This window comes from Microchirus variegatus (genome assembly GCF_963457635.1).
Source record: "Microchirus variegatus genome assembly, chromosome: 5".
Lineage (NCBI taxonomy): Eukaryota > Metazoa > Chordata > Actinopteri > Pleuronectiformes > Soleidae > Microchirus > Microchirus variegatus.
The window spans coordinates 18,014,448-18,041,958 of record NC_139806.1 but is presented as its reverse complement, the minus strand read 5'-3'; the positions used below and the strand labels follow the sequence as shown (position 1 = coordinate 18,041,958).

The 27,511-nt window shown below is 41.1% G+C and overlaps 1 protein-coding gene across 1 annotated transcript in view; it reads left to right on the top strand.

Annotated features, from left to right (window-relative positions):
* Window positions 1–211: 211 nt before the first annotated feature.
* Window positions 212–27,511, top strand: part of cdh2 (cadherin 2, type 1, N-cadherin (neuronal)) — a 57,967-nt gene continuing 30,667 nt past the window's right edge. Inside the window, exons 1-2 of the mRNA XM_083889267.1 lie at window positions 212–346; window positions 2,088–2,193. Of these exons, the coding sequence (XP_083745393.1) occupies window positions 284–346; window positions 2,088–2,193 (169 nt within the window). The 5' untranslated portion in view covers window positions 212–283. The remainder of the gene's footprint in view (window positions 347–2,087; window positions 2,194–27,511) is intronic.

The following is a 27,511-nucleotide window of genomic DNA, read 5'->3' as shown; positions in this document are numbered from 1 at the left end:
CAGCAGCAGCAGCAGCAGACCTTAGTACCAGGCAGTGCTCTCTCATTCTCTCCCTCTCTCGCCGCTGACTGGAACTGGATAGACAGATAGAGGAGGAGGAGGAGGCTGAGCTGTAGCTGCCACCACCACCACCACCACCACTGCGCTCCTACTGCTGCTGCTGCTGCCTTTGGACGCTTTCCACTGCACTTGAGTCACAGGGATATTTCGCTCCTTTTTCCTTCATATATTTTTTTTCCACTCGGAATTCGAAGTGGGGAATTTATCCGTCTTTGGCGCACCAATGTACCCACTCCACGAGGGCAGCGGTGTGCTCGTGCTGCTGGCGCTCTTGGCCGGACTGCAGGTAAAGCGGAGTTTACACCGGACACTTCGCACGGCTCGCTTGTTCCTCTGTATGCTGATGCTAGTTCGCTCACTTAACGAGCCGCTCGTCGTCTGTGGGGGAAATGTTTTTTTAACACCGCGTACACTTAGTAACGTGTAACAAACAACGCTTTGTGTTAAAGCTAACACACACACACTCAGACAGAATCACAGAGAAAGTAGGTCCCGCATAAGCTTCAGTCACCGGCTAACGGTTCTTCTTCTTTTATTCAACGCCCACGAGATGCGTGGTTTAAAAAAAAGAAAAGAACTACGCATGTTTAAATTAACCACACACCAGGTCAGAGATTCGTATTAAGGCCTACATACATTAACCTGCTTCTCACTTAGGTTTATTATTTATGTAGATTGCTGCAGCGTGTCCCCGGCGAGTTAATTGGCTTTTTGGTTTTAAAAAAAAAGAAAAAAAAGAATTACAAACCGGTAAATAACGGTAGCAACAGTGTAAAAGCAGCGTCCTGTAAATACAGGTTATGTGAGTACATGTACGCTGGCAGGGATGGGATAATGATTGTTGTCCAACTTTTCACTGAGTGCTTTGCTGGAAACAATTTATTTTTCGTGACTTGTGTGGCTGCTTTTGTGAAAGCCTGTTTCCCCCAAACAGCTCAGAGCTACAAGCAACAACAACAACAACAACAAAAAAACAGTTCAATAAATGGAATTGTGCTGTTTTAGGGTGCAACTGGAATGTTTGTTCCTCAAAGGCGGAACAGGTTTTTGTTTGTAGTATTAAATTTACACCAGACTATTATTCAGTATACTGGAAAGGCTGGTGCCATTGTTGTAAAAATACCCTCCTCCTCCTAGTCTTCCATTCCCTATATGCATTTTTCCATTTAAATGTCCATGATTTAGAATGGCAAGTGTGCCACAATGCTCTTTTTCAGCTGGACTCCTCCTTGTTTTACATTCTTCTGCAAGTGCATGTAAAGAAACAGGGCCCAGCCAGAGGCTGAATCAATGCTGATGTTGTGTGATGGAGCAAATTTGGATATTGTTGTACGTCAGAGTTATGCATCAGTTATGCTCTCGTCTGTTCTTCCTTTCTTTCTTGCACGACTGTTGCTTTACAGAAACACCAGCCCCAGTCATTTACACATTCCCTTTTCTTCCCCGGCATCCCCCTTTATTCCATACATCTTTTGTGTTGACACTCAGTGAGAGTTTTCCGTTTTAAAAATGAGGCACTAAAAAGCATTACATTGATCACAGTCGTGGCCCTGCAGTTTCTTTAGACGTCTGCAATTGTTTTCTTTTTGTTTATTCAGACGATCACACATAGGTGTTTTTTCCCACAACAGTGGATCGTTAGCGATGACTTTTTATTCCCTTGTTCCTGCTCTTCAAAGTGGGGGTGTTTGTCCAGAGTATCTGGTGTGTTTGTCCATCAGAGGGGGCCAACGGCAGAAACATTGGTTATAACCCTTCCCTGTTCCTGGGCCCCTCCGGGGGGACAAATGGAGCTTGTTCTTGCCTAGCCATGCTTTTTGGCTAATGCTTAACCCTTTTGGCCTCATTATCCTAATTGCAGTCCCTGCTATAAAAACAACAGATGCTTTTGTACAACTGCGGGGACTTAAGAACGTGACGAAGAGGTTTTTAGAGGCAACAGAGTGCATTTTTGAAGGTTGATTTATGACTCATTGTTGACCCCCCACCCCTCTCTTTCTGTCTTCCCCCCTCCCCAACCATTACAGATTGCAGAGGGCAGGGGCACCGCACCATGCAGGCCAGGCTTCTCTGAAGATGTGTACAAGGTTGTGGTGCCAGATATCACAGAGAAAGGACAGCCCCTTTTCAACGGTGAGTGGGGAATATTCCCTGTGCAGTTTCTGTGGTGGATTCTTGTTATGTCTGTGTTTGATTGACTGTGTGTATGTGTCGGCGTGTGAGTCAGTTGTGTGCGCTTGCCTGCGTGTTACATTACAGGGGATGATCAGAACAAGCCTGACATATTTAAACAATTAGCTTCGGTGTAGTTGTGTGGCATGGCAAGTCATGTAGTTTGCCTTGTAAACCAGCTACAATGTGGTTCAAATTTATATCACACTCTTACCCAGTTTGCCTACATGCTGTTTTTTTTTACAGTCTTTTTTTTTTAAAAGCACACACAGACAAAAATGTCAGTTTCTTGGGATTTGCATTTTGTTGAGATGAATGTCAACTGCTGTCATTAAAAGCAGGGAAAAAAAACATTTGTTTATTGCAGAGGTGACACTTCTCGTTGTGATGAATAAAACTCTGTTACACACAGATTTAAATATTATGCAAATGAGCAAATAACCTAGCTAGGAAACTTTCAATGTCTATAATGTGACTGAATTTATGTTTTAACATTTCCATGTGTCATAATTATGCATTCGTCTTGCCCCAACTATACTATCACTTCAGTACCGATTGGAACCATGTAGTAAATATTTGCACTCATTACTTGTAATTAGACTTTTTATGTGTAAAGATTCCTGCGAGACTCGTATAATAATCTGCAAACTTGCAGTATTGCACTGCAAAGTCCAGCCAAAGGCAGTAATAACAACAACTTTCAAAAGGTTTGTTATAGCAATAGACTTTCTGCCAAAAACCTGACTGTGGGGATTTTTTTTTGAGTGACATTCAGTTTAACCTGGTGCAAACAAGAAAGTGAAAAATAATGATCTTTTGCAGTAGTCCTTGACATCACAACAGACATGACCAACACTGGAGTTTACTATTGGCAAAATAAAGATGCAGCTACCTTGGAATGGCATGCGTTGCCTACATACGGTAATAAAAACTGGAATATATCACCATGGTGCTATTAAAGAGGTTCGAGCCTTGAGGTCATTTGGACCAGAAAGCATTCTCACTTGTGTTGGATTTCACGGTGTGTGCCTAAAACTTGCACACCGGTGTTGGTGTGAGTCAGAGAGGTAGTGCGGGAAGTAGCAATGACGAGATAGGAAAGGAGAGAGGGAAGAGAGTGGCTCAAATGGGTGGGTACAGCTTTCACTGGGCTTTACCTTGTGCACAAGTTTCTGTTTGATCCTGCAGGTGATGGATTTCCCTCTGTTGGCTTGTGGATGAGCTGTGATCGGGGGTAATCAGGTTCCCTTTTGTTTGCCCCCCCTCCTCCTGCACTATCCCCTGTCTTCTTTTCTCTGCCATCCCCTCCCCCAGTGAGCTGTTGCTCTGTGGAGATTTCCTTGACACAGAGGGGCACTCCTGTGTCATTGTAATGCAGCCGGGCTCAGCAGTGTGGGACGATGTTAATGAAACTGCATTCTCTAATGAAAAGATCCTGTGGCATGTTTTGAAAGACAAAGCCCCCACATTGTGGAGGGAAAGGCCGAAGTTTTTCAACTTTGCTTTCACCGTGCCAGTTAAGAATATTGGTTTTGACTTGGAGCAGAAGGCTTTGTCAGCATGTAGCGGGCTAATACTTTACGCTTCCTGGTATTCCATTAACACTGTTAATTGTTCCTTAAACTTCCCTTTAAATTGAACGAAAGGCTATTGTTTTTTTAATTAACATACCTGAAAGTCTGAGTATAATGGTGCAGAACATTTAGGCTTTGCTATTTGCGGTTTGCATAAATTTAAAAAAACAAGTTATTGGTGAGCATTGAGTAGTTGTCTGTAGATCTTACTGGTGTTTAGTGTCCATAATGTGACTTCCTTGCATATATTGTATTGCTTGACCCCCAGATGGACATGAGATGCAGTGGTAGTGAGTCGTTACACGTCTTTGTCCCATCTAATTGCAGTCTCTTCCTTCCTATTGATTACAAGAATACACATCCTGAGGCTTGTAAAGAGCCTGGAAATGGTGATAGTGCTCATGTAAACAGTTGACATTGTATTTGCTAATGTAAAGACATCATGTGGATTACATGATGCCAATTGGGGCCATGTTAATTGTTAACAGTGAACATTGTCATTTGATTTTAAGATTTAATCACATCCTTGGGGCGTAAACTGGACTTTTAACTGTCGGCTGACCAAGTGATGCCTCATTGATTTGCTATCGATTGTTTTAAAATGCATTTCTTCAAAGACACTTTTCAGAGCAGCTCAGAGAAAAGCGAGGAAGGACAATTATTGTTCTATGAGAACTCTCCAATGATCCATTACAATGAGGTTACACTCATTGTCTGCAGTTGCCAAACCACATCTAGTCAAGGAGTTAAGACACTCTCAAAACTCTCAGGTCCACATGACCTTGCTTTTAGGCTTGCGGTATTTGTTTGGGTTGATACCGATTGAAACAACCAAACATCAGTATTTATCATCAGACCTTTGCACAGATGAAAGGACTCTTTAAACATCGGTCCTGTTTTCCCCCTTATCTTGTTTGGCTACTCGATAAAGTCACTTGTTTTACTAAATTGCATTTAATTTCAGGTAGGCTGCCGCTGCGGGTGGTTTGCCCCTGGGTGTCTAATGGAATTCCGGTGGCTTTAGAGAGCTGACACACATTGTGTTTTTTTTTCTTTCTTTCTTTCCAGATGAGGCCTTTAAAGCAGTGTCGCAAAGTGAGTCAGTTGTAGCATTATTCAGCAGAGGTTTCCCCTCACTAAAACTGGGTTAATGAAAAGCCCAAAAACCTAATTGAGCTTAATACCACCTCTTATGCTGTTGTGCTTCCATCCCTCCCCTAACCATCTTTTCTTCCTTCATTTTTCCTTTCGTCCACCCCTCAGCCTTGTGCTTTACTTCTCTTCCTGACAAATATGCGAACTGTGCTGATGAAAGAGATGTGTGTTTATATTAACTTTAGCCTTGGTTCAAGTGCTTTGAATGTTTGAATGTGTCAAGAGGGTACAAGGATCTTTATACAGTCAATTTACACGATGTTAGAAAAAAATTATAATAAATAATGAAAATACAGGTAAACATGTTAGTCCGACTGATATTGTATGAAATCTGATTTCACAATATCAGACTAACACACCTAGATAATGCTTTTTTGGAATTTGTTATTGTACTCGACATGCTGCCAACTACCTGCCAGCTCAAGTAGTTTGTGTGTGTGATGTCATAGGTCAACCAAAACATGCCTAATATTAACAAGCTGAAACAGGGGCATATTGCCACCTAGTGTAGCAGAGGTAGAAAGGCTTTCTTTAATACATCAATTTTCCTTCTTGTGCTTGTATACTGGGTCAAAGACAGTAGTCCAAATAAATGGTGTAATCAAGCTGGTAACGTAGCCCTATTTAACTGTGCATGGTACTGAGTGACGTGTTGGTACAGTTTAATAACACGGTGGAACACCAACTTGAAGGCTCACTAAAGGCTAAAGCTGCAAATTTTCTGTTAATCTATCATTAGGAATAATTGCTTCACTTTGCTCTGTTTGTTTAAGGCAAACCTCTTAAACAAACCACATTTCTCCCTTTAACAAGAAAAACATATCCTTGAAACCCAAAACTTTTTGCTGACTGAACCCATTTTATGTTGTTCTGGTTCTCTGCGCTCTGTTAAGATTCTGATGGCCCAGGGTACAGCTGGGGCCACTCATATGTGTTTAAGGGGCCCCAGTGTTTGGTGAGACATGACCCTGCTCGACCCTCTCCTGTAAACTGGGCCAAGTGCTTAGGAGCATACTCAATCCCCTTTCCTGCTCACAGATTGGGAATGGAACGAGTGGGGGTTTCCTGCAGAGGTGTAGATGAATGGAACACCAGCCTAAGAGGTCCTGACCCATCACCAGGGAGGCCACAAATACATGGCACCCATACCTCATGTTGTTTTGACCTATGGGGTCAATTATTTATCACACGAAGAAACAGACAATGCCAAATTTAACAGATCCTGGTCTTTAGGTAGTCTGCAGACAGTGTGTCTTTATGTTTTTCCTCCAGCACCTAATGAATAATAAGTGTCCTTTGAGGCCCTTGTGGTATGGACCAAGGACCGTAAGAGATTATCTGTGGAACAGAATTTCATTTTTATATAGCTCTGTTGTTTATTGAAATATTCAGTGACAACTCAGGGAAATAGCTTGAAAGGGAGTATTTGCCGAAGCCCACAATGTCAAAAAAAGAAGAGTGTCTGCTGTGGAGATCTTTGTGTTTGAGGTATATGAGGTCTGCACTGATGTGCCAGTGCTGAATTATTCAATAGTCAAACATGACTTTCTTAATATTCAAATCCCTGCTCAAGATGAGATCCATGAGCACACAGGAACCATCATGCAGTCGACGAAAAAATATGAAGAGCAACATGATACGCTGTGCGAGTTTTCCTTTTTATGAGTATAGGGGCTTGCACATTTTACCCATTCTCTTTTTCATTGTGGGACATCAAGAGCAACCCCATGACCACCATCTGATTATGGTGGGGTTCAATCTTAAGCTTCCCTTCTTTATTTTAAGACAAGACTGTGTCTTTATTGTAAGTATGTTCATAAGAGCAGTCCTTAATCCCACCCCCACCGTTTTTTCCCCCTGAGTTGGATCAATGAATCCAGGGTCTTTGTTTGCAGTGATCAATATGTTGTAATGAAGGCTGCGCTCCAATTCTCTGCTAAAGCATCAGTGGTGGGTTGGGCTTGGATTTGTTTTATTCTTTATTGTTTCAGCCTGCATAAATTTGTTTTCATCTCCCATCACTGACTGATTTTTTTCCCTTCCTGGGAGCGCCATGGCCTAGATAACCACCACATATTGTGACAACAGATTGGATCTTGGCGGTTTATGATTTTGGAAGGTAACTTTTTTTAATGCAGTTTTCTTCCTTGATATATTGTCAGCAGAGTTAGTTAAGTACTTCTACTGCTAGTGTTAGGAGCCATTTGTTCGCACACCATGGCTCCATTGCACTCCTAAGGCTGTATCATAACAATTAAATAATAATAATGTATGCATATTAGAATAAATGCACTCATTCATGGCAAATTTGTGAGCGTGCTCCCTGAGACTGCTGGGTAGCATGATGGGATAGAACATATTTAATTTGTCTAACCTTTTTTAGGCTTGAAGTTCTTAACAAAGCCAAAGGAGGAAGAAAAGTGCTTACGCCTGTATGGCTAAATGTAGATAAAGTGTTTTGCAGACGGCTGACATTACCCTGGTGGCTTCTCATCACCTCTGCTCATATCTTGCTTATCAGGTGTAGGCCCTGCCCTCTGCTATTGGCACCTAACTGTTGGCTTCTAACACTGAGCAGTAGTTGAGTTGTCCTTTTCTAGTTCGTGCGTGAAGGCTGTTTGTCCTTGTTATATACTATAATAAGATTATCCTACCCAGGCAACTAGTGATGTTGATGGACAGATATAAAGATGTTGTTCGAGGCTGTAAGGCCAAAGCCGCCAACAGTGTTTGTCAACACTATTTAACCAAACGCAAAGCTGTCAGATCCATGTTATTTTATCTGTAGTTAAATTATTTGTCTGTTAGAACGTTGCATATAACTGTATTTGGTAAAACAAAATATAATTGTCTATTATTGTCTGAATAAATATTTGAAAGGAGGACATTTCACTACATTGAGTATTCACGCAGTTATGTGAAGGTAAGGGGTGGAGGTGTTAATAGGTTATTCAGTTTCAGATCACACCTGGGCCCTTCCATTCACAGTGTCATATTGCCATGGTTTTAAATTTGATGTGTGCTTCCATCTGAATCACTGTCGAAACAGCGGAGATCTATTTATCCCTTTAAAACAAACCCTCCCTGTCTGCAGTTGGCCATTACACGGCGAGGCACTGGAACCATTTGTAGTCACTGTGTTGTGCCGTGCATGGCACACTTCCTCTGATGTGTTTTATTTAACGTGAAGAACACCCAGAACGTGAATCAGATGACCCCACTATATAATGAGGCCGTGTATAAATAGCTGTATTGACCTGGCTTTCTGCATATATGCCTCCATAAAACTAGGCTAGTGTTGTTTTTCTCAAGTGAAATGTTAGAACCAGTCTGAAAAAGAAAGTGCCAGCTTGCACTTCCAAAACAATGCATCAGGAGTATGGAATGAATTGTTTACTTTTCCAGGCACTGATTTGTGGATTTTGATGTTGTTGTTTTTTGGTTTGGTATAGAGCAAACACTTTCTTTAACAGATCCGGTCTGTACAAAGAACCTTTCTTTCTGTTTGCATAGTTGCGCCAGCTGTTTTCTTGCAGAATACACTTATTTGATTTAGCCCAGTGCGACTCTTTGCCATGGTTATGTTTCTCATTATGCCAAGCTAGATGAGAATAGAAAGAGCCTTGTCCTCACATTTTCCATCGGCAGGTATGTGAAGTAAAACCACTCCCATTTGCATCTACTTTCCCGAAGCTTTTGTTCGTGAGGCAATAACGTTCGACTTCAGCTTTGTTGCTGTTAGACAAGAGGCCATTCACTGACTACCATGATGCAAATGCAGCAGCATTACCTGTCTCACGTCGCCGTGAACGACAGGCCCCAGGCAGACAATGTGTCTTTGTGTGCAGGGTCAAACAGGGAAGCTAATACTCCAATGAATATATTAATGAGAGTTTGAGCAAATGTAGAAAACAGAAACAGAACAAGCCCCCCGTGTTAGGCACTTAACTGTATGCAAGTGACACAAATGACTCACATTTTCAAACCTCACACTGCGTTCAGGAGACTACATGAATTGGCGCACTATTATTCCTCTGACAACAAAAGAGCAATTTGAAGCAGGGACATGTTAATTGACCCAGATACTGTAACCGCGTTCATAAAGGCCAATATCCTGCCTGGGAGGAGACGTCTACCTCCTGCGGGCAACACCAACTATTGTGTTCGACAGAGGCTTCAATTTCAACACAGCAGCTCTTCTCTAGCCACTAGCCTCTGATGAGTTGCCTGGTCATATCTCATGACATTCTCCATGCATCCTCCTTTCTACTCAGCCCTCCGTCACCTCCACCGCTCCCCTTCACTGTCGTCCCTTCCCCCCTTCCCCCCTTCCCCCCTCCGCCACACGCTAGCTTTAAGATAGAGAGGCTCCCTTTGCTCTACATGATGATTGATGTGCCTTAATTGAGTAATGCAAGAGCAGAACTGAAGCATTTAGTCCTTTACTCTGCAGCCGAGGTTGTTTCTTGCAGTCATCTTGATTGCCACATGGTTTCTGTGTGACGCTCAGTTCTTGGGCTGTGAGTAATATTTTTGATAGATTGCTGTCTGAGGTTTTGTGTGAAGCATGTTTTTTTTGATACTTCCTCAAGACTAGGTTTTTTTTTTTTACACTAACTTGTGTTCTGTGTGAATAAATAACTCACTGCTGATTGATGGTATAATTCCAGGGAGCTCTGGAATTACATTTTTTTTTCTTTTGCATGTAATACAAAATGAAGAACGTCGTTACTTTTATTTATAGCCAAAGATAGGTGATTGGTAAAATTACCCCCATACCCCAGAGTGTTGGCTCATCAGATAACCATGTGGCCCACAACATTACTTGTCTCAAGTGATCTACTGGCACCAGGCCTTGCTGACACCAGTGTCTGCAGTCACCACATGGATATTATGATTGACCCACAGCAATTACTAGTCTCCATTTGAACACAGACTATATGGCAGTGAGCAACATATCGCTCTGCAGACTGTGTTGTCTGAGTTTATTTTATCTCTTCCTCTGTCGATATTTACTGAGGCATTAAAGAGCGTGCAGCATGTTGCCACTTTATTTCCTGTAGCACTGCATGCTCAGCAGGACAAGAGCTGGAGGGAGGTGGATTCTTACTGAGGACTAGAACGACTGCAGCAAACTGACGATCTGCTAATTCCTTCAAGCATTTTGACTGTGATATGAATGCGATTAAAATGTGTGTTAGGGAGAAATATGGGCCTGTGATTTGGCTAAGACAAAGACGAATGGCATGTACGTTATGGCATATGGCATAACAGTTTGAATATTACTTTGATTCTAATTTCTGTTGTTGCAGAGTACTTTCTGCCTCAAGTTGTGACAAACCAGACATCCAAAAGTTATGTCATCAGTCAGCCGAACCAAAAATATATCTTAGCTCACAACAATATTTATAATTTTATGCAAAATGTGCTTGTTTTTTTGCAATAATCAAGTAGATGTTAGAGCAGCATCCCAATAGGTTCTTTCCATCTCTCAAATGTAAAATAGACATTCTCAGCTTTTTTTAATGTCAGATTTCCAAGTAATACAATACCCTGTCCTTTTACCCTACAAGCATATGTAAGCAGAAGAATCTGCTTACATATGCTTGTGAGCAGGTGGCCATTAGAGCTGCACAACTAATGGTTTCAAAACCAGTATTAATATTTACTACTCTGAAACCCAATTCCTTTTTTTTTTGACAATGACTTTGCTAGTTTTGGATTAGCTGAAGATTACTGGCATGAAGCCAAACCCACCTAATTTCCTCATAAATTGGAAATGGTGACTGTAAGGAAGAGGAAACTAAATTTTTCCAGCTAAGTGTGATGCTTGCTTTTATTAAAATAGGGCCACATGATGATGATTAATGAGATCCAAAAGCACATGGTTCAGAAAATACAAAAATATCAAGGTCGGAGTTGATGCATTGTGATACACTGTCCATTAGTGAGTTTTAACCAAAATACATAAAGCACAATTAAGATAATCTTCCAGATGTAACAATTATTACAAGTAACAATAGTTGTTAACCATGTGATCGAATGCTCCTGCTGCCTGTCTTTTTGGACTGTCAGTTTTCTTAACAATCGTGACGTAGGTGTCTAAATGCAGCATCTGATTCCATCTGACTGCAATACACTCGCTCTTATGCAGGTCCCATGTCAGCCCTTCACTCTCACACTAAGTGTTTCAAGCACCATGACCTTTGTAGAAGATAAGCTTCCTTCGGCTGACTTAAAGAGTTTGGAATAACGGCCTCAACCATTAATTTATGGCGTTGCTAACCATATGAGGGCCATGAGCCAAGGTTATTGACCTTTCATGCCTGTCACTAGTGATAGAGGGAGCCAGACCCAGGAGGAAAATGAATTGGGCTTATTAATGAGCTGGGCTTGGAGGCAAACAAAGCAACTTTAATCTTGGGGTTTCTCTTGTTTAAATTATTTTTTCCCTTAAAGTTCAAACTGTGTTCTTCTGGTTAGGTGTACACACATATAGCAAGGAGTTACCGTGAATGTGTCAGTGAGAAATCAGGGCACAGTGTATTAACTGTCTGAATGGATTAACAACTTTGAGCACAAAAAGCACTACAGCCAGCACATCTTGAACTGAGGTCATCACATGAAGGATTTTGCATTCAGAATCACCACGTGATTCTTTTTCATTTGGTAATGCAATTTGAACTTCTATACACAAGGGCCAGGCAGTAATTCAATAGCACTATACCTCATGTCAATGTATATCATAATGTTCTTCAAGTATCAGTACAACTGAGGCTCAATATATATATATATCGTTTGCACACTGCACACATCTTGTGTTGACGTGTGCACCATAGATTTGTGAAATATTTCACAAATCTTTTGCCATGGAGCAAAAATTAAGTCTTCAATTTCCTGACTTTTATCATAATAGTAATTGATATTGACGTAGAGTATCGATATTACTTAGAGTATTTTATTGTAATAGTGTTTTGGCCATATCCTCGGGCCCTACTAGATAGACACTGCAGTTTTATTTCAACCAAACATCTCTGTTGTCTCTGCGTGTCTTTGCGTATGATTTACTTGTATGTTTACTTGAAAGGCAGAAAATGATTTTGAATAAAGTGAAGCATGTAAAGAATGCTGGGTGGACTACAGAGAAACAGAGCCACGGATAGAGAAGATTGGAGAAATGTTATTTTAGCCCTGTCCTCCCTCAGACATCCCAGTCTGTAAAACCTGGTGGGAGGCAAGGGAGGCATGCATTTATATTGGATCAACATGCTATGATGTTATTTTTCCAGCCCTGCTACTTGTGTTCATAATCATGTGCAGTCCCTTATGGGGTTCATCTAAAGCCATTTTTATTGACTTGGGAGAAGCTTATCTTTGTTGTTTGTACATAGGACCACAATTACATCCCAGTGGAAATAAGCAATAAATAAAAACAGAGAACTCCAGAGTACCATAGATGTGTTTCTGTGATTAGAGGACGTCCAGATTATAGGAGATTTGAACACTGTTATGTTCACACCTTTACCTAAAATATGACACGTGGCTTAGTTCTAACCTCATTTAAATGTAGCAGGGATACAGACAGAATCACTGATGCTGCTTCAGCCATCCTCTGTAGTATTAATTTGGAGGAGCTTATTGATTTTTTTAAGTGTTGCTTTTGTTTATTTGCAATGCTATAGCCAGAGGACACAAAAGATACAAAAAAAAGAAGAAAAAAGACCAGTGCATGTGAATTTCTTGCAGCGGAGTGTGCTGTTTGCAAATGTAATGCACTCTTGTGTGTGGTGGGGATTTATTTGCTCGCTCAGGTGTTACTACTCATTTATGTACAATATTTATAAAATGAAATAAACAGCAACACCATCTTTGCCTGTAGGTAATGGTCTCATGTAAGTGTGCTATTTTGGACCTGAATATCTCCATATCGCGAAAGCTTACCTTGAGCCGGGACTGTGGGCAAGTGGGTGTCAGCTGAAGGAGAAGACATGCACTCAGTGTATAAGCACACTGCAGCTAAATATGGTTGTTGCTCCAAATCTGCAGTTCAACCACAGTTCAGATTTTAAAAAGGACGACCGAATACTGGAACAGTAAAGTGAAGCTGAACAATTTTTGTGCTTTTTTAAAAAAAAAAAAAAAATCTGCAGCATTGGGCAGCTTGTTTTTGGTCTGTTTTTTTTTTTTTTTTTACACTCACTTTCTCTTCACCTTTCTCTTTAAGATGCTAGTTCTCCGTTTATCTTGTACGATGCCAGTTACTCATAGAGAGATGAGCTGTAACATCCTCACATTTTCAACCCAGACGCCACCTTTCCCATCAGAGTTGCTCCCATCGAGTGTTATTTTATTCTCTTGCACTGGGCACTTTGAAGTTACAAAATATGAAATCTCCGTAAGTTCATGGCATTGTGAAGGATGAAATCCCATGTTTGGTTGTTTGAGCAATCAACTCAGGCTGAAATAACACATCATAAATCCAGTAGAAACATGTTTTTGTCTTAATATTGCTGTGATTACTTGTGTTGTAGGCTTTGTGCTAATTCCCTGATTTATTAAAACATTAAGCTTTTAGGTTAACAATTAACATCATGGGTGCCCCCTTAGTCCACCAGTCATCAGTTCTAATGGCGAATGAGTACTTGGACATATTATGGATGTAATGTTGAAGAAACATCTTAAAAGACGCCTGCTGTAAAAAAAAAAAAAAAAAAAAAAAGATCCTCTGGGCAGTGATCAAAGAAGTTCCTCAACTGAGAACAGTCCTACAAAGAATGCAGTGGTTGTCGTTCCAGTAACATAAACCATTAGGCTGACATGACATTATTACTTCAGTATTTAGTGTTTGTTTTAAGCAGCCTTCCCCCCACACACGCACACCTTGTCTTTCTAACAGGATTGTGTTGGATAAAAAGGGGAAAAACAACTGTGGTGAACCAGCGTGAATGTTTCCCCTCTGTCCTACCAAGAATGCGTTGTCTAGGAGAGCTGCATTCAAAAGACACAAATGAGGCTTTGTTCTGGATTTACTAGGCTGTTCACAGTGACCTATAGTGGGCAACACTGGCACTCATTGTTCTTTGAAATCTGTTGATATATTAGGTAGTTGATTGCGAGAGAATATTTATTCATGAGCTTTAATGCTGTATAAATTGATATTTGTTTTCCCTTTATTTGAAAGCCAAGAAAGTCACAGAGTGTTGTCATCTAAATTGGTTTGTTGTAAGTTGTGCATTTAGATTAGAGTTCGAAATGAACCACTATTTCATACCATACTATACTACACTTTAATCAGCACATTCTTAGAGAGAACAGTGGAGCCGTGGTAGACAAACTACCAACCCAACCCCCCACCGGCTTGAATTGTGCCATGTTTTTATCACTGTTGTCTTAATCTTCTGTGTTCTGGCTTCTACTGTTACTTTCGGGCATTAGCAGGGGGCGGCGCCAAGGCCAGCTTGAGTCCAACTCTGGTCTGACTTACGGTATACATGAAGCAGACGCTTTACTAGCAATTGCACCATTCTGGTATGATAGCACAGTTTTGAGAAATTCAATTTAGTTTCTTTCAGACCAACATGTTGAGATGTATTTGAAAAGGCAGGTTTTAGTCACACTAACACACTTATTTGTTTTTTCTACTGTCATGTTAACATACCGAGTGAACGTGTGTTTGTGTTTGTGTGTGTGCGTGTGCGTGCACAGCAGTAGGTGTTGGACCGTGCTGACAGCTGAAACAGCACTCTCTGAAACTTGGCCACAGTCTGTACTGTACAGTGTCTGGCATCTCCTCAGTCTATGCTGTGATCCAAGGCTTTCATTTATTGGTTTGTCTGCTATGTGCTTGGAAAATGCAATCGCACCAACATTGATTTGTGTCCGTTTGAAATAAGGCGGCCCAGACACTGGGGCACATGCATAAGTGGGAGTTTTTCTTTCTCTCTCTTTTTTTTTTTTTAAATTCCACTCCTCTCTTATCCTCTCTCCATTTCCATTCCTATCACTCTTCCTCTCTCTCCATCCACTTCACAGGAATCCATTCTCCGTGTGCCACACAGGCAAGACAATGTTTCCTTTGCCGCTTATCATGCCTTTCTACAGACCACCGAGGGTTCTGTGCACGTGCACACAGGCAGCTGTGCACCACTGTTGAACTCCGGTCTGTGCTGGATAAGTGTGGATTGGCATGTTCTCTACCTGTCTCAGTAGTTTAATCTGGTCCAAAGTGTGACAGCTGAGCAGAGCGTTTCCACTCCTCCCATATGAGGAAGACGGACAGAAATGAGACAGAGAGCCAGAATGAGTGGAGGGACATAGTGAAGTAGCCACAGCTTCCTCACTCTGGCTTGGAGCAAAAACAAATGTTGGCACATGTGTTATGAGTTAGCACCGCCATAACAGTTTTAAAGAGCTGCCCAACACATTAAAGATGTGTGGCTGGCTCATCTACTTTCTTCTTTTACTCTTTATGCTGTAAACACTAAGCAGTAATGGGAGGAAGGGCATAAGAAGAGTAATTTATGTGTAGAGGAGAAGCCTGAGATGAGCCCTCCCTCTGGGATTAATGGGAGTCTCTGTCTCTGTTCACAGGAAATATGAAAGGCCCTTTGTTGGTAAAGAGCTTGCTGCTGCCAGCAAATAACTAGCCCCTGTCATATCGAAAATCCCTCAACCTCTAAATTCATTGCCTCTTCTACTGCTCATCCTTCACCTCCTTTTTTTTTTTTTTTTTTTTTTACACTATGTGTTTTCAGTCAAAGTCTCTCATTTATGATTCTATGTTGTGCCTGCTGTACAGAGACCCAGGAGACAGCAGCTTGCATTGTTGGTGTTCATTATAATTTCCAGTGTTACAGCCACTGGGTGAGCAGCAGTGTACAGGTGGTGATTCATAGTTTCACCTTTGATGCTACGTTAAGTGTTGTTTTCCCTTCTCCTATTTTTGGCATTTTGTGTTGAAGTCCAAGAGTCACTATCATATCAGACAGGGGATTCTGTGGTTAATGTGTGACTTGCGGGCTGAGCTGGTGTAATAGCTTATTTTTAGTGTCAATGCCGGTATGTGTGTTGGTCTGCGTGATGGCTTAGCACACCTCCTTAGGCTATGCTAAATAAAGAATGGCCCATCAGTGAGGGGAAATGACTGTTAGACACTGCACTTGGCAGTGTGTCTTTCATCAGGTCACACATTGGTCTCCTCACACCTGCGTCTCTGGACAGGAGGGTGAAAGGTGATGACAAGTGAAAAAACAAAGCTGGACAAAGACAGGGTACACACACACTCAATATAAACACAATGTACTTATTATGTCACAGTTCAGCCTTTAAATGTTTGAAAATGACTAGACAATTTGGATATATTTTGTTGAGTTGTGTTCTAACATTACATAAGAATATATTTCCAATTCATATAAATCTGTATTTCTATTCAAGGAAACAGACCATTTCTTCATGGTCACCTTTCAATTACGTGATCTGCTTTACCATCTATGTAACTATTTCCCAGACAAACCCCATATGAAACAGTTAGCCAGTGTGTTGTTTTTTTTCTTCTATTATTGTGTGTATTTGTCGCTAATGGGTCACAACGTCTTCATATTAGATCCTTTGTTATTGTTTTGATTGAGAGACCCTAGTGGCAGAAATGACAATTCGTGCCTTTAAGATATATATTTGTAAATGGGAGATTATGTTTTTTTTTGTGCACACAAATTGAAGGAATAACATATTCCATAACTCCATTCTCTGCCTTGCATTTGAATTTTGCTCATGAAATTTAATAAACTATGCAGATTCATGTGCTTGTAGAAAAATTCCTCTGTTCCTTGGTTCTGAGCTTACAACACTTATTCTTTTCTCTCCAATACTCAGGTTTTTCTTCCAGCAGCGGAAGGAAATTTAATTTACTTGCACATTGCTTAACAGGACAAAAACGAAAAAAATTATTTATTGGAACATCTCTCTCACACCCAACTGAAAAGAAATAGCAGTTAAATTGTTGGTTGTATTTTTCTTTCCTGAGATGGAAAAAAAAGGATGTTTTGAGTGGTCCACGATAGTTTTGGCCAGGTTTGCCTTCCCTCCCTCTGGAGTTGCACAGTGAAAGCATAGAATCTATTGGCCTCGTTGACTTCCTCAGGCCGTCAACAATGGATTTGGCATGGATGATGTGGTTGGGTTTGTTACGAACAGGGGTGGGGACTTAATAAAAGCAGGATACCCCCAACTGAAAAAAGGGGGGGAGGAAGAGTGAAATGAACGACACAGGAACTTAAAGGAGGCTCGACTTGGCAAAAGCCATGGGTTGTCAGGGGCAACGAAATTGATTTGGTTGTAACCTGTGTCCCTCTTGTCCTCCCTATATGAGACACTCAGTTACAGGTATATAGCTGGACTTAATATGAACCTGAGATTGAAAGGGTGCAACAAGATATTTAATATCTGCCTTATAAATAATGTATAATTGAGTTTTCCCGCTGTGCTTGGAGTGTAACTATGTAGCTTTAACAAGCTTCATAGTTGCATGTTATTCTATGCTTTAATTGTAATACTGAGGATGCCATTCATTTGTTTAATTTACTAGACTGGGAACTGATGGCTGGGCTGGCATGGTACGTATGAGTTTAATGGCCATTCTCAGGAAGGGATAAGACTTATTAGGTCTCATGGACCTCCTGTCTCACATAACCTAATGTGGCCATGATAGACAGTGGATTCTGGGTTTGGATCCATAGGAACTACAAATTGAAGCATATTCCCAGACCCTGGACTTTGTAATTGTCCATTAAGGGCCATGCTTCTAGATGGAAGGGCCAGATGTCCCCGATGTGGCTGAGGGTCAAATGCAGGCTTCGAGGCAGCATGTAGTGAACATGAGGGAAAGCATGGACTGGACATTGCCCATTATTACAGCGACCTGCTCTCTACTAATAGACCTATAAAAATAACCTTTAATGTTCTTACCAGAGAAGCTCCATAATGTGCCCAGAATTCCACAGTTGTAAAAAAAACGGAATGAGATTTTGTATGAATTCTCTGCTGCCATAGCGCACGGCACCAGCTGTCTGTCCATGTTTAAATCTAACCCTTGGGCGCCACTCCCTCTCTATTTGGTGTGTTCCATATGTTACATTGATCTTAAAAGCTGGCCTCCCCCTGGTCTACTCTAGCAGTGGACCTTAGCCTGATTGAGTGGGACATATGCAAGGACAACATCAAACATTTCAGTATTTGGTCAGATCACATGACCCTGGTGATGTTGTCTCGATTGATTTATGATACAAATGGGGTTTCTCATGTTACCGCTTGCCTCATCTTATTCTCATCTCCAACCCAATGTCTTTTAGTAAATATACACAAACGTGTAATTTGCTTTTATGAAACTGGTTGTCATGAAATGGTATGTGAATGTGTCGGTGCCATACTGTAACGGTATCGCAGCGCTCACCCGTCTCTGAACACCCTATCTCTTGTTTGTGTTGGGCTGTAAATGCCCGTGCACAGCTGCCATTGAGCAATATGTGTGTATGTGTGGGTGTGTGTGTGTGTGGGGGGTGTTTCTGTAATGCCAATGACCTCCTAATGTGAATTCCAGTGAGGCAGAAAAGCAAATGTTTGTGCTTCCAGGTCCTCTTGGTATCCTGGGTCGCTACAGCTGTCATGTTATCCCCTTCCTGCACAAATCTGCTAGCTCAGAATGTAACACAATATCTGCCAGCGTCCTCGCTGCAGATACTCTGTTACACTGCAGATACGTTATTTTTCTGACAGAAGTCTGCATACTTAATCGCCGGGCTTCCAGCACAATAGCCCTCTTTGAGGTTTCAGGAAAGGAATTCAATTTAATGCCCTCATAATGCCACGCTCTCCTATTAGCGCTGAATGCATTTTATGAGAACTACACATCTTGAGATAATATGCCCTCTGAATGTTTTCCAGGGTAAAACTCTCTGCTTAGCTGCACTTTGTGAGCGTACAATAATCACCCCTCCCGCAATGTCTTTAATTTCCTATTGTTTTTCGTTTTCATGAAATGTTATGGCCTTGTTTGTATTCTGGTCGTAATGAGTGCCAAAGGACATGTTATTTACACTAACTGGGTTTAGGAGTGTTGGCCAGTGCAGTGGAAAGTGTCCCCTCTCTGCCAGTCTGTAGGGACAACACCGAGCTCTGTTTCTGATGGATGGGTCTTTTAATGTGACAGCTGAAAGAAGCCCCACGTAGACCTGGATACAATAAAACAGCTACCAGTAGAGCTTTTTTTTTTTTTGTTACCCCTCCCCTTTCTCTTTTGTTAGCTAGTTTTCTGCCTGCCTTATTGTGTTCGCTCTTTCCTCCTCCACAGCTCTCCCCGCAGTCGAAAAACAGTCGAAAACTGATATGCAACAGACCGCTTCAGGTTACAAGGCAGTGAGATACTTGAAAAACTCGGTGAATAACGGGATGTAGTAGAGGTGCGGGCCACGGGGATGGAGGAACGCGGCAGCAAGGGAGGAGCCACACTGTTGTTTGCCGCTAGGCTAAAAGCATTCAGCTCCTACCCATTGTCTGTTCTCACTCTGAGGGATTTGTGATGGGGATGCTCTTTGACCCTTCTACGCCTACATTATGTAAATGAGTGCAAAAAAGAGAGGGATGATATAATTATTTTACTACACACACACACACCGATAGATTTTTGTGAGTTTTAGTGCAATAAAGTGGTCCTGGTCAATGTGACATTTTAGTTGTAAAATCGACTAATTGTTAACATGCAACAGTTCCATTGTTTTTGTAATGCTGCCGCGTCTTCTTTCCCCTGTGTGTTTGTGTTTACTGGTGAATAGTCACTGTCCTGAGGCATCTGTGCAGCATGGCAAGAAATATAGGAAGATGGACCTGTTGTCTTTTAACTGAGCTTCTTCCATGCGTTGTTATGGCAGTGGTTGGGAAGGTAACCAGATCCCACCCTCTCCCTCCCGAACGCTGTTATTGTCCCTGTGCACAAAGGATGGGGGGATGTGTAACACAAGATGGAGCAACACGCTGAGGTTCATGGACAACGCCCTTTCCCAGACTGTACCTCCGTGTATCATTTGACCATTTCTGCTCTTAGAAGTGTTACCTTTCACACCAAAGAATCAATCTGGGATAATGCCGGGTTCCTTTGTTGTGTGAATCGGTTTAACATTGGTTTTCTGAACCGTGTCAACATTCTGGATTTTACCAGATTTGGTAGGAACGTGGTATGGTATTTGGTAGGATGTGAACTCATCATTTCCCCAATTTATAGAAGCAACGACATACTCTAAAGTGTAGTTTGTACAAACACATTGTTGTGATTTAAATAAGTTAAATTAGTTATAATTATTAATAATTATCGCAATAAAATTAATAGACTAGTTTTGGTTCCAAGTCAAAATTTGATGAAACCAGTTTAATGTGCACAGAAAACAACAAACCCTTTTAAAGTTTTTCACATATCTGAGGCAAAACATTTACCAACAAATATGTTGTGTCTCAAGCAGTGCATAAACATTATATCTATATATAAATTAAACATTTGTCATATACATATAGTCATGTCGATGTACTGTTGAATGTTATCGAGTTATTGTACAACACCACTATACTTAGACACACAGTACTTTCCTATCACTGGTCCTTCACGTTTTATTGCTCTCCCGGGAAACGCAAGTTCACATTTATTTAGCGTTTTGTTGTTTGTGTTCACCAGAAACTGAAAACCTGTCTTGCATGGCCTTTTGTGTACAGGGTTAATGAGCGTAACAGAAGCCTCTCTGACACTTAACTAATGGAAGTTTCACAGCTGGACTTCATGGCTCTCAGTATTCTGTTTTATCTTTTTTCCATCCCCTTCTCCCCTGCTTTTATGTTGATTCTTCAATACAGAGATGCACTTCAGAATGGAGTAATGCATTTGAAAGACATGGTGGCCTTCAAGTCCTTTAAGATATAAATAATCTTTACCTTTTGGTGTTGTTGGCAGCAGCTGGTTAATGTGTGTCAAACCACGGATATGCAGGAGGTAATCAGTAGTTGCGTAAAATAATCCGTACAAAGCTTGCAGGCGGACACTTTAATGTTTTTTAAATTTTTGCATTTTAGACGTATAACAAAAGTATCTGTATGTATACTCTAGAAGCATATTTAAAAGTAGAAGTTTAATTTAAAACACTTGGGTTGAGCTGTATTTCTTTTAAGAATTGTACTTTTAAAGTATGTGGCCATTGTGTCAGCATTTTTACATGTCAAGAGGCATTTTGTGATGCATCGCTCAGTGTTTTTAAATTAATCCAGTATTTGCAAATGCACTGGGGCCATCGCTTGTTTTTACAACTCTGATGTTCTTGATTCAAACCATATGCTGAACAAGGCTCAAAACACCACAGCATGAACACGCACAGCTGGCCAGAAAGTCTGTGACCTCATGCTATGCCATGATTGCCATATTTTTGCTGTGCCCGTAAGCCCTGCCAAAGCCTTACCTCTGCTGACTAATTATTTGCCCTCGGATGCCAAATCAGATGCTCACGAATGACCTTCAAATGAGTCACGCTTTTCTGAGGTAACAATGAGGCCCGGTGAATTATACATTGTGGTAAGTTACAAAAGGGCTTTGCAAGTTCAGTGCTGATGTCACAGCCTGTAAACACGTTAGCGGGATGTTATTTACGGATGCTGCGTCTGCCTATTTTTTGAGGGACATCACTTTGACACTCGTGTACCGTGTTAGCATGAGAATTACAGTGTGCAGTGGACGGGAAGTGGCCAAGGACAGTGAGTTACAGCTGAACTGCCCTCACCACTGATCATTAACACTTCTAACACACTGGGATATTAAAGTTTGTTTTACTGCTACCATCAACAACCGTGTAGGGCTATAGACATGTTATTGAATTCATATAATGTGAGTTATTAAGCTGTACATCTTGAGTGTCCATGTATATTGCCACATCTGTCCCGTGTGGTCCTGGAGAAAATAGGGTAGTGGAAGAGATCATAATGGTTATTAAGCAGCTGAGCCTTCCCCTGACCACTGAAGATAGGAACAACAATTGCCATTTTGATTATTATATTGTTGTTGTATATTGTTTTTATAATAATAATAATTATTATTATTGACTGCTTGTCTGAGCAGACAGTCTTTGTTATAACACATTAAATAACAAACAAGGTTACTTTTAGCAGAGTTTTATGGTCAATGAATGTAATGAGATTAAGCCAGTAAAAACAAATAATAATAATAATTCCTGTGCCCACTCCAGTGATTCAGGGGCATGTGGTTGAGTGGAGAGAACAGGCTTTAGATGAGAAGTAATAAAACCAGCCACAGACCAAGTGATGCAGTCATCATCATTCCTGTTGGTCTGTTCATGCACTTTAAAAAATAGTATCAATTCCAGTCTTGGGAATCGCTATTCGTATACCTGCAGGCTTAGCAGAGGAGTTTTAAGGAAAATAGAACCCCACCTGGAACAATTTAATCCTCTAACTATTTCCAACAAAGCACCACTGCTGGATCATGTGCCAGATGGTATTTTGTCTCCAACTTTGCCCAACTATTTTCCAGTAATGAAAAAGTAGACAGATGTCCTTAAAAAAAATCAAATTTTTGTTCATTAAAACTAGTTTTTTTTGTTGTTTTATCTTGTTCTGTATGCAAGCAACAACAAGGGCCAATCATCTCAGCAGTGTGAGAAGGTAAGGATCTAATTGGGGTTTGAATTCTGAATTGTGTAAGGACTCTTCCTCTTCACATGACAGAATGAAGCAAGGCAAACAGGGCGGCACATCAGGAATTGGGTGGTGGTTTAAGGTGCAACAGTGTGGTTTGATGTTTAATCACTCCATACTCTATATGCAAATGTTACTAAGGGGGATAGGAAGGCTTTTCAGTGAGTTTTAGTGGCAGTAGAATGTCTTTCTGCTTCCGTTGGCATAATGCACTTAAACCCACAATTTTTGTTTGCCTGAGAAGATCCAGTGAAGCAGAATGAGCAGGCATCACAAACCAAACATAGCGCCTCACATTTCACCAACTTGTTGGTTTTCTCCTTCTCTGGGTTTGTTTAGGACATTCAGGTGAATCCATCGTGCTTTTTTAAGCTTAAAAGCCCACTTCACAACTGTGTAGATGCACTGTCAAGGCCTAGTCTGAAAGCATTGTGTAATTGGGCAACAATTGCCTTATACAGCAGGTTGTTTTTGTGAAATTCAAAAGAAATGAGCAGCAAAACAAAACAGAACAACATTTCATTGACTACACAACTAAGGATCATGATACAACACCACAGGCTGTTTCCTTTAAATACATACAGAGAGTGCACAAAAGCACCAGAAGCTGTCTACAGTGATTCACATGTTTGTGCCACCTACTTGTTTGTGCTACCACTGTCGATGTTAGTACGACCCGGGCAAACAGTGCTATCACTGCGAGGCGACAACATATTCCCACGAGTTCTTGCGTTAAAAACCCAAGGTCTGGAAACATTTCCACAGGTGGCCTTTCCAAGCAGAGAGTTATTTGTACATGGGCAAGCTTGTGGTTTGGTGTTATACTGCAGACAAACTGGGGACAGATGTGTTTGGAGTCATTTTCAATCCCCTCCACCCTTCCTCCCTCCTTATGATCCTCTACTACCTCCCTCCTTCCTTCCAGTTTCCCCTGATCTGGGACTCATTGTGTCTGTAATAAAGCACAGCTGCATAGATCCTTCTCTGAACCCTCTGAGTTCAGCTGATTACATGGGGGTAAGAGGGGCTCTCCTCTCCTCTCATGGAGTCCAGTCACACACCAGGCTCCCCCAAAAGGCCACGCTCTACTGTTCCCTCAACACACATCATGCATGTGAGAGGAAACACTTCCTTGTGCTCGACTCATGCCAGAACTAATTGTCAGCACCTGATATTGTATTTTGATTTACACTGCAGGGACAGTAATGTGTTTTACATGTTTTACATATTTTTCAGTGGACAGGCGTATTGTAGCAACTGTGTTTTATCAACTAGTTAGTGTAGTTTTAATGCTGCTCACATGTGAGGGCGAGACGCCCGTGTAGCATGCCAATTTGTAAGCTTGGATTGTGTTAAATTACTTCTGCTCAGAAATGTAAAAAGTAGTCATGCATATGGACGTCAACAGCCCTAATAGAAAGATGTGTCTCTCTTGCATACTGATGCCACATTAAACCTTAGAGGTTGACCTTCTGCATATAAAGACAAAAACATTACATATTTTTTAAAATCCCAGTAACAGGATCAACTAGCGCTCTGTATTGTGCACAAAATACATGTCAAACAACATTCTAGCTTCCCATCCAATCAGATAAACACCTCAAGTTCTCAAGGTCTAGATAAAAGTATCAATTTGAAATGTTTCAATTATTTGTTTGCACAGATGGATGTTACATTTCCATCCACCCATATACAAACCTGCCTCCTCCACGTTTCTCTGTTCTACACAGTTGATTTCTTTGAGCTTTAACTATGTGTGTGGGGGGGAGGGTCAAGAAGGTCAAAGTAGGTTAGCGGTGAGACGCATTCGTCATTTCTGTTGTCGTCCCACAGCCCTAGGAACCCACACAATGGATGAGCTTGGTTGACACATCAAGACAGCATTTTGTAAATTCATACAAATGTATGCTTTCCCCCCTGTTTGGTTTCTTTGACTGAAGGAGCACATAACAAGCTGTCATGCGTGTGTAAAATTGAATATGTGTTAGATATAAAAGCTTTTGAGAGGAACATTGAGCTCCTCTTTAATCCTCCCTCTGTGTATTTTTTGTCATATTATTCTCTTAGCAGGAACTAATTGCGTTTCAAGTGGAACTTGACATGTATTGATTCAAATATGCAATGGCAAATGCACACACCCTGTGTATTGGCAGCTGCCCTAATCCATCTCTTTGAAGAAGGTTTATTTTTCTTGCCGTCATTGTTTAGAAGATTTTTTTCCCCTTTTCATCCCAACCTTACGGAGGAGGCAGCCTTCCAAAGTTTACAGCCTTGGGTTTTTCCAATTGATGGTTTGTTTTTCGCTCATGAGGGGCTTTTGGAGGGAGTCTCGCGGTGTGTGGCGTAGGGCAAGTGGGCAAGTTAGTAGCTGTAACTGTCTTCCCCCCACGATGACTCACTTTCTATGCTTGGAAAACAAATATTGGACATGTCCCTGTAGCCACTTCATCACAAGGGCGCTCTCCTCCTCTTTCTGTTATATTACTTTGCTCGGAAATACATTTCCTATGTTAGGGCTGTTACGATTATTCAACATAATTGAAGGTATTGATTTAAAAAAAAGGCGGATGCAGAATTGTAGTGTTGATGTGACATATTATTATTGAACGAACCAAACCAAGTAAATGTTTCATTTGATACTGCAGTGCTTTGCAGTAAGTATCATTTCCACTGTCTGCCACTGACTGCAGTCACTCATGAAGAAGAGCGCATGAAAGACGGCAGGAAAAGCCAGTCAGAAAATATTAAAAGGGTGTGAGAATTCTTTCTGAATATTAAATCCCCTGTTACCTTTTCAGCCTCTGGCTTAAAACCTTAGTAAGAGACGCTGTGCTATTGAGCTTAGTTAATCAAGCACGGATGCAAATTTAGCATTTATCAGTGGTAACAACAAACACTGCATCTCTGCGGTGCAGAAAAGCACTTTTATTGGATAAGCCTCCAACTTGTGATAATACAGCTTTGTTTTGTTTGTTTTTTTATTTCTGTTCTATTAGTACTTTACCAAAGTAATAGTCAGTTGCAGCCAGATTTATAGTAATCATTTCATTCATCTTATACCGCTGAGGGTTGCGGGGGGAGCTGGTGCCAATCCCAGCTGACATAGGGTGAAAAGCAGGGTGCACCCTGGACAGGTCGCCAGTCCATCACAGGGCCACATAGAGACAAATCATGTTTTTTAGGACAGTGGGAGGAAAACCCAGAGAACCTGGAGAAAACAGGTTCCGACCGGGATAAAAAAATAATCTACAAGTCATTAAACTAATTGAAAAAAAATCTTATTCTTCCCCTCTAGATATAGCATTAAAGCCGGACATACAGTACATTGTTTGTATATGTGCTAATGTGCAAATGACCCAGTAAATTACTGTTCTATACTGCGAGAGAGAAGCGGAAGCTGCCACTGTCAGCCTCATCTTCCTTTGTCTCCCACTGTTTTTTCCCCCAAACAAAGAGGATTCATATGCCTTCTCCTTGTTCCTCCCCGTGCCCTGACTTGTGCAAAGAAAAAAGACACAGAAGCAGGAATTCCATTAGCTTTGTTCTCAAAAGCTCTTTGTGAACTTGTGACTGTGCCATGCATGGCATAATGGCCCCCAGAGCTGGTCCCAGATCCTCATGCCTTCTTCTCCGGCTTTTATTTGACATCTTATGCAGTAGGTGAGTGCATCACATCTTTCAGTGTCTTTTCCCTTTACAGACACTCTGTGTTGTATAAAATCCCCCACTTTTTGAATCTGGTTCAAATTGCTGTGCTGTCGCAGTGGGATAATGGGAAATTGTAAACGTGTGCCAGTGTGTATAAGTGTTTGTGGGTGCGCACGTGTGTGCACGCATGGTTTTTGAAAAAAAAAAAGAAAAGAACCGACATGTTTGTGTGTGTGGTTAGGTTTGTAATTGGACGCAGTGGAGTGTGTCAATCTTGACCTGAGCCAGTCATTTGCATGTATTTGACTGACAGTCTATGTAAAGCAGGCACCCGTATTATTCACAATGAAGGTAGAGCGCCTGCTAAAATCCTACTCTTTTTCACGATACATCACGTTCCTGTTAATTACAACCCAGAAATTTTAACTCTGTCCGTGGAGTGTTAATATTGGCAGATGAGATCTCACCTCAGGTTCTTAGCTCACAGAAGTTCATTCTATACCATAAGTGCAGCAAAGCGGAGTGAAGCACATCATTCCACAGCACCGCTGTGTGCACCAAATCAAATTGACCTATTTTGCTTGGTACTTTGTTCTAATAATATTTTTTCTAATATACAGGATATTTTTTTTTTGTTGCTTTCCTCTCTTTGTTTCTGTTTTACAGGCAACAGTAATAAATTGCCTTGACTACCAGTCACTTATGAATATGACTAACTTGGCAGCTACTATGGTGCTGTGCATTTAAATTGAAATGTTAGTCTCTTTTGGGTTAAAATAAGCATTTGAATCCAAACTGGGTCATTTATGTTTCATGTAGATCCAGTAGCTTTTGTTGCTGATTGAAATAGGGAGGTGTTGTGTGTCTTAGGCGATCCAGATGGTGACGCTCTATTAATAAGTGCTGTATAGTACTGGTGGGGGGCTTGTCACATATGAAGAGAGGGTGACCACTGCAGTGATGCATATTCTGCATTAAATAATAGCCGTGTCAAACAGTGACACACAAGGTTAGACAATTTGTCAGGGTTTAATCACATGCTAATATACAACCATACACACCCCGTCCCCCCCTAAAAAAATAAAAAAATCATAACATGCCACTTGCTTCCTTGGTGGTCAGGCGTCTGGGACTTGCCTTTGTCTGCTTGGAACATTAATTGGCTC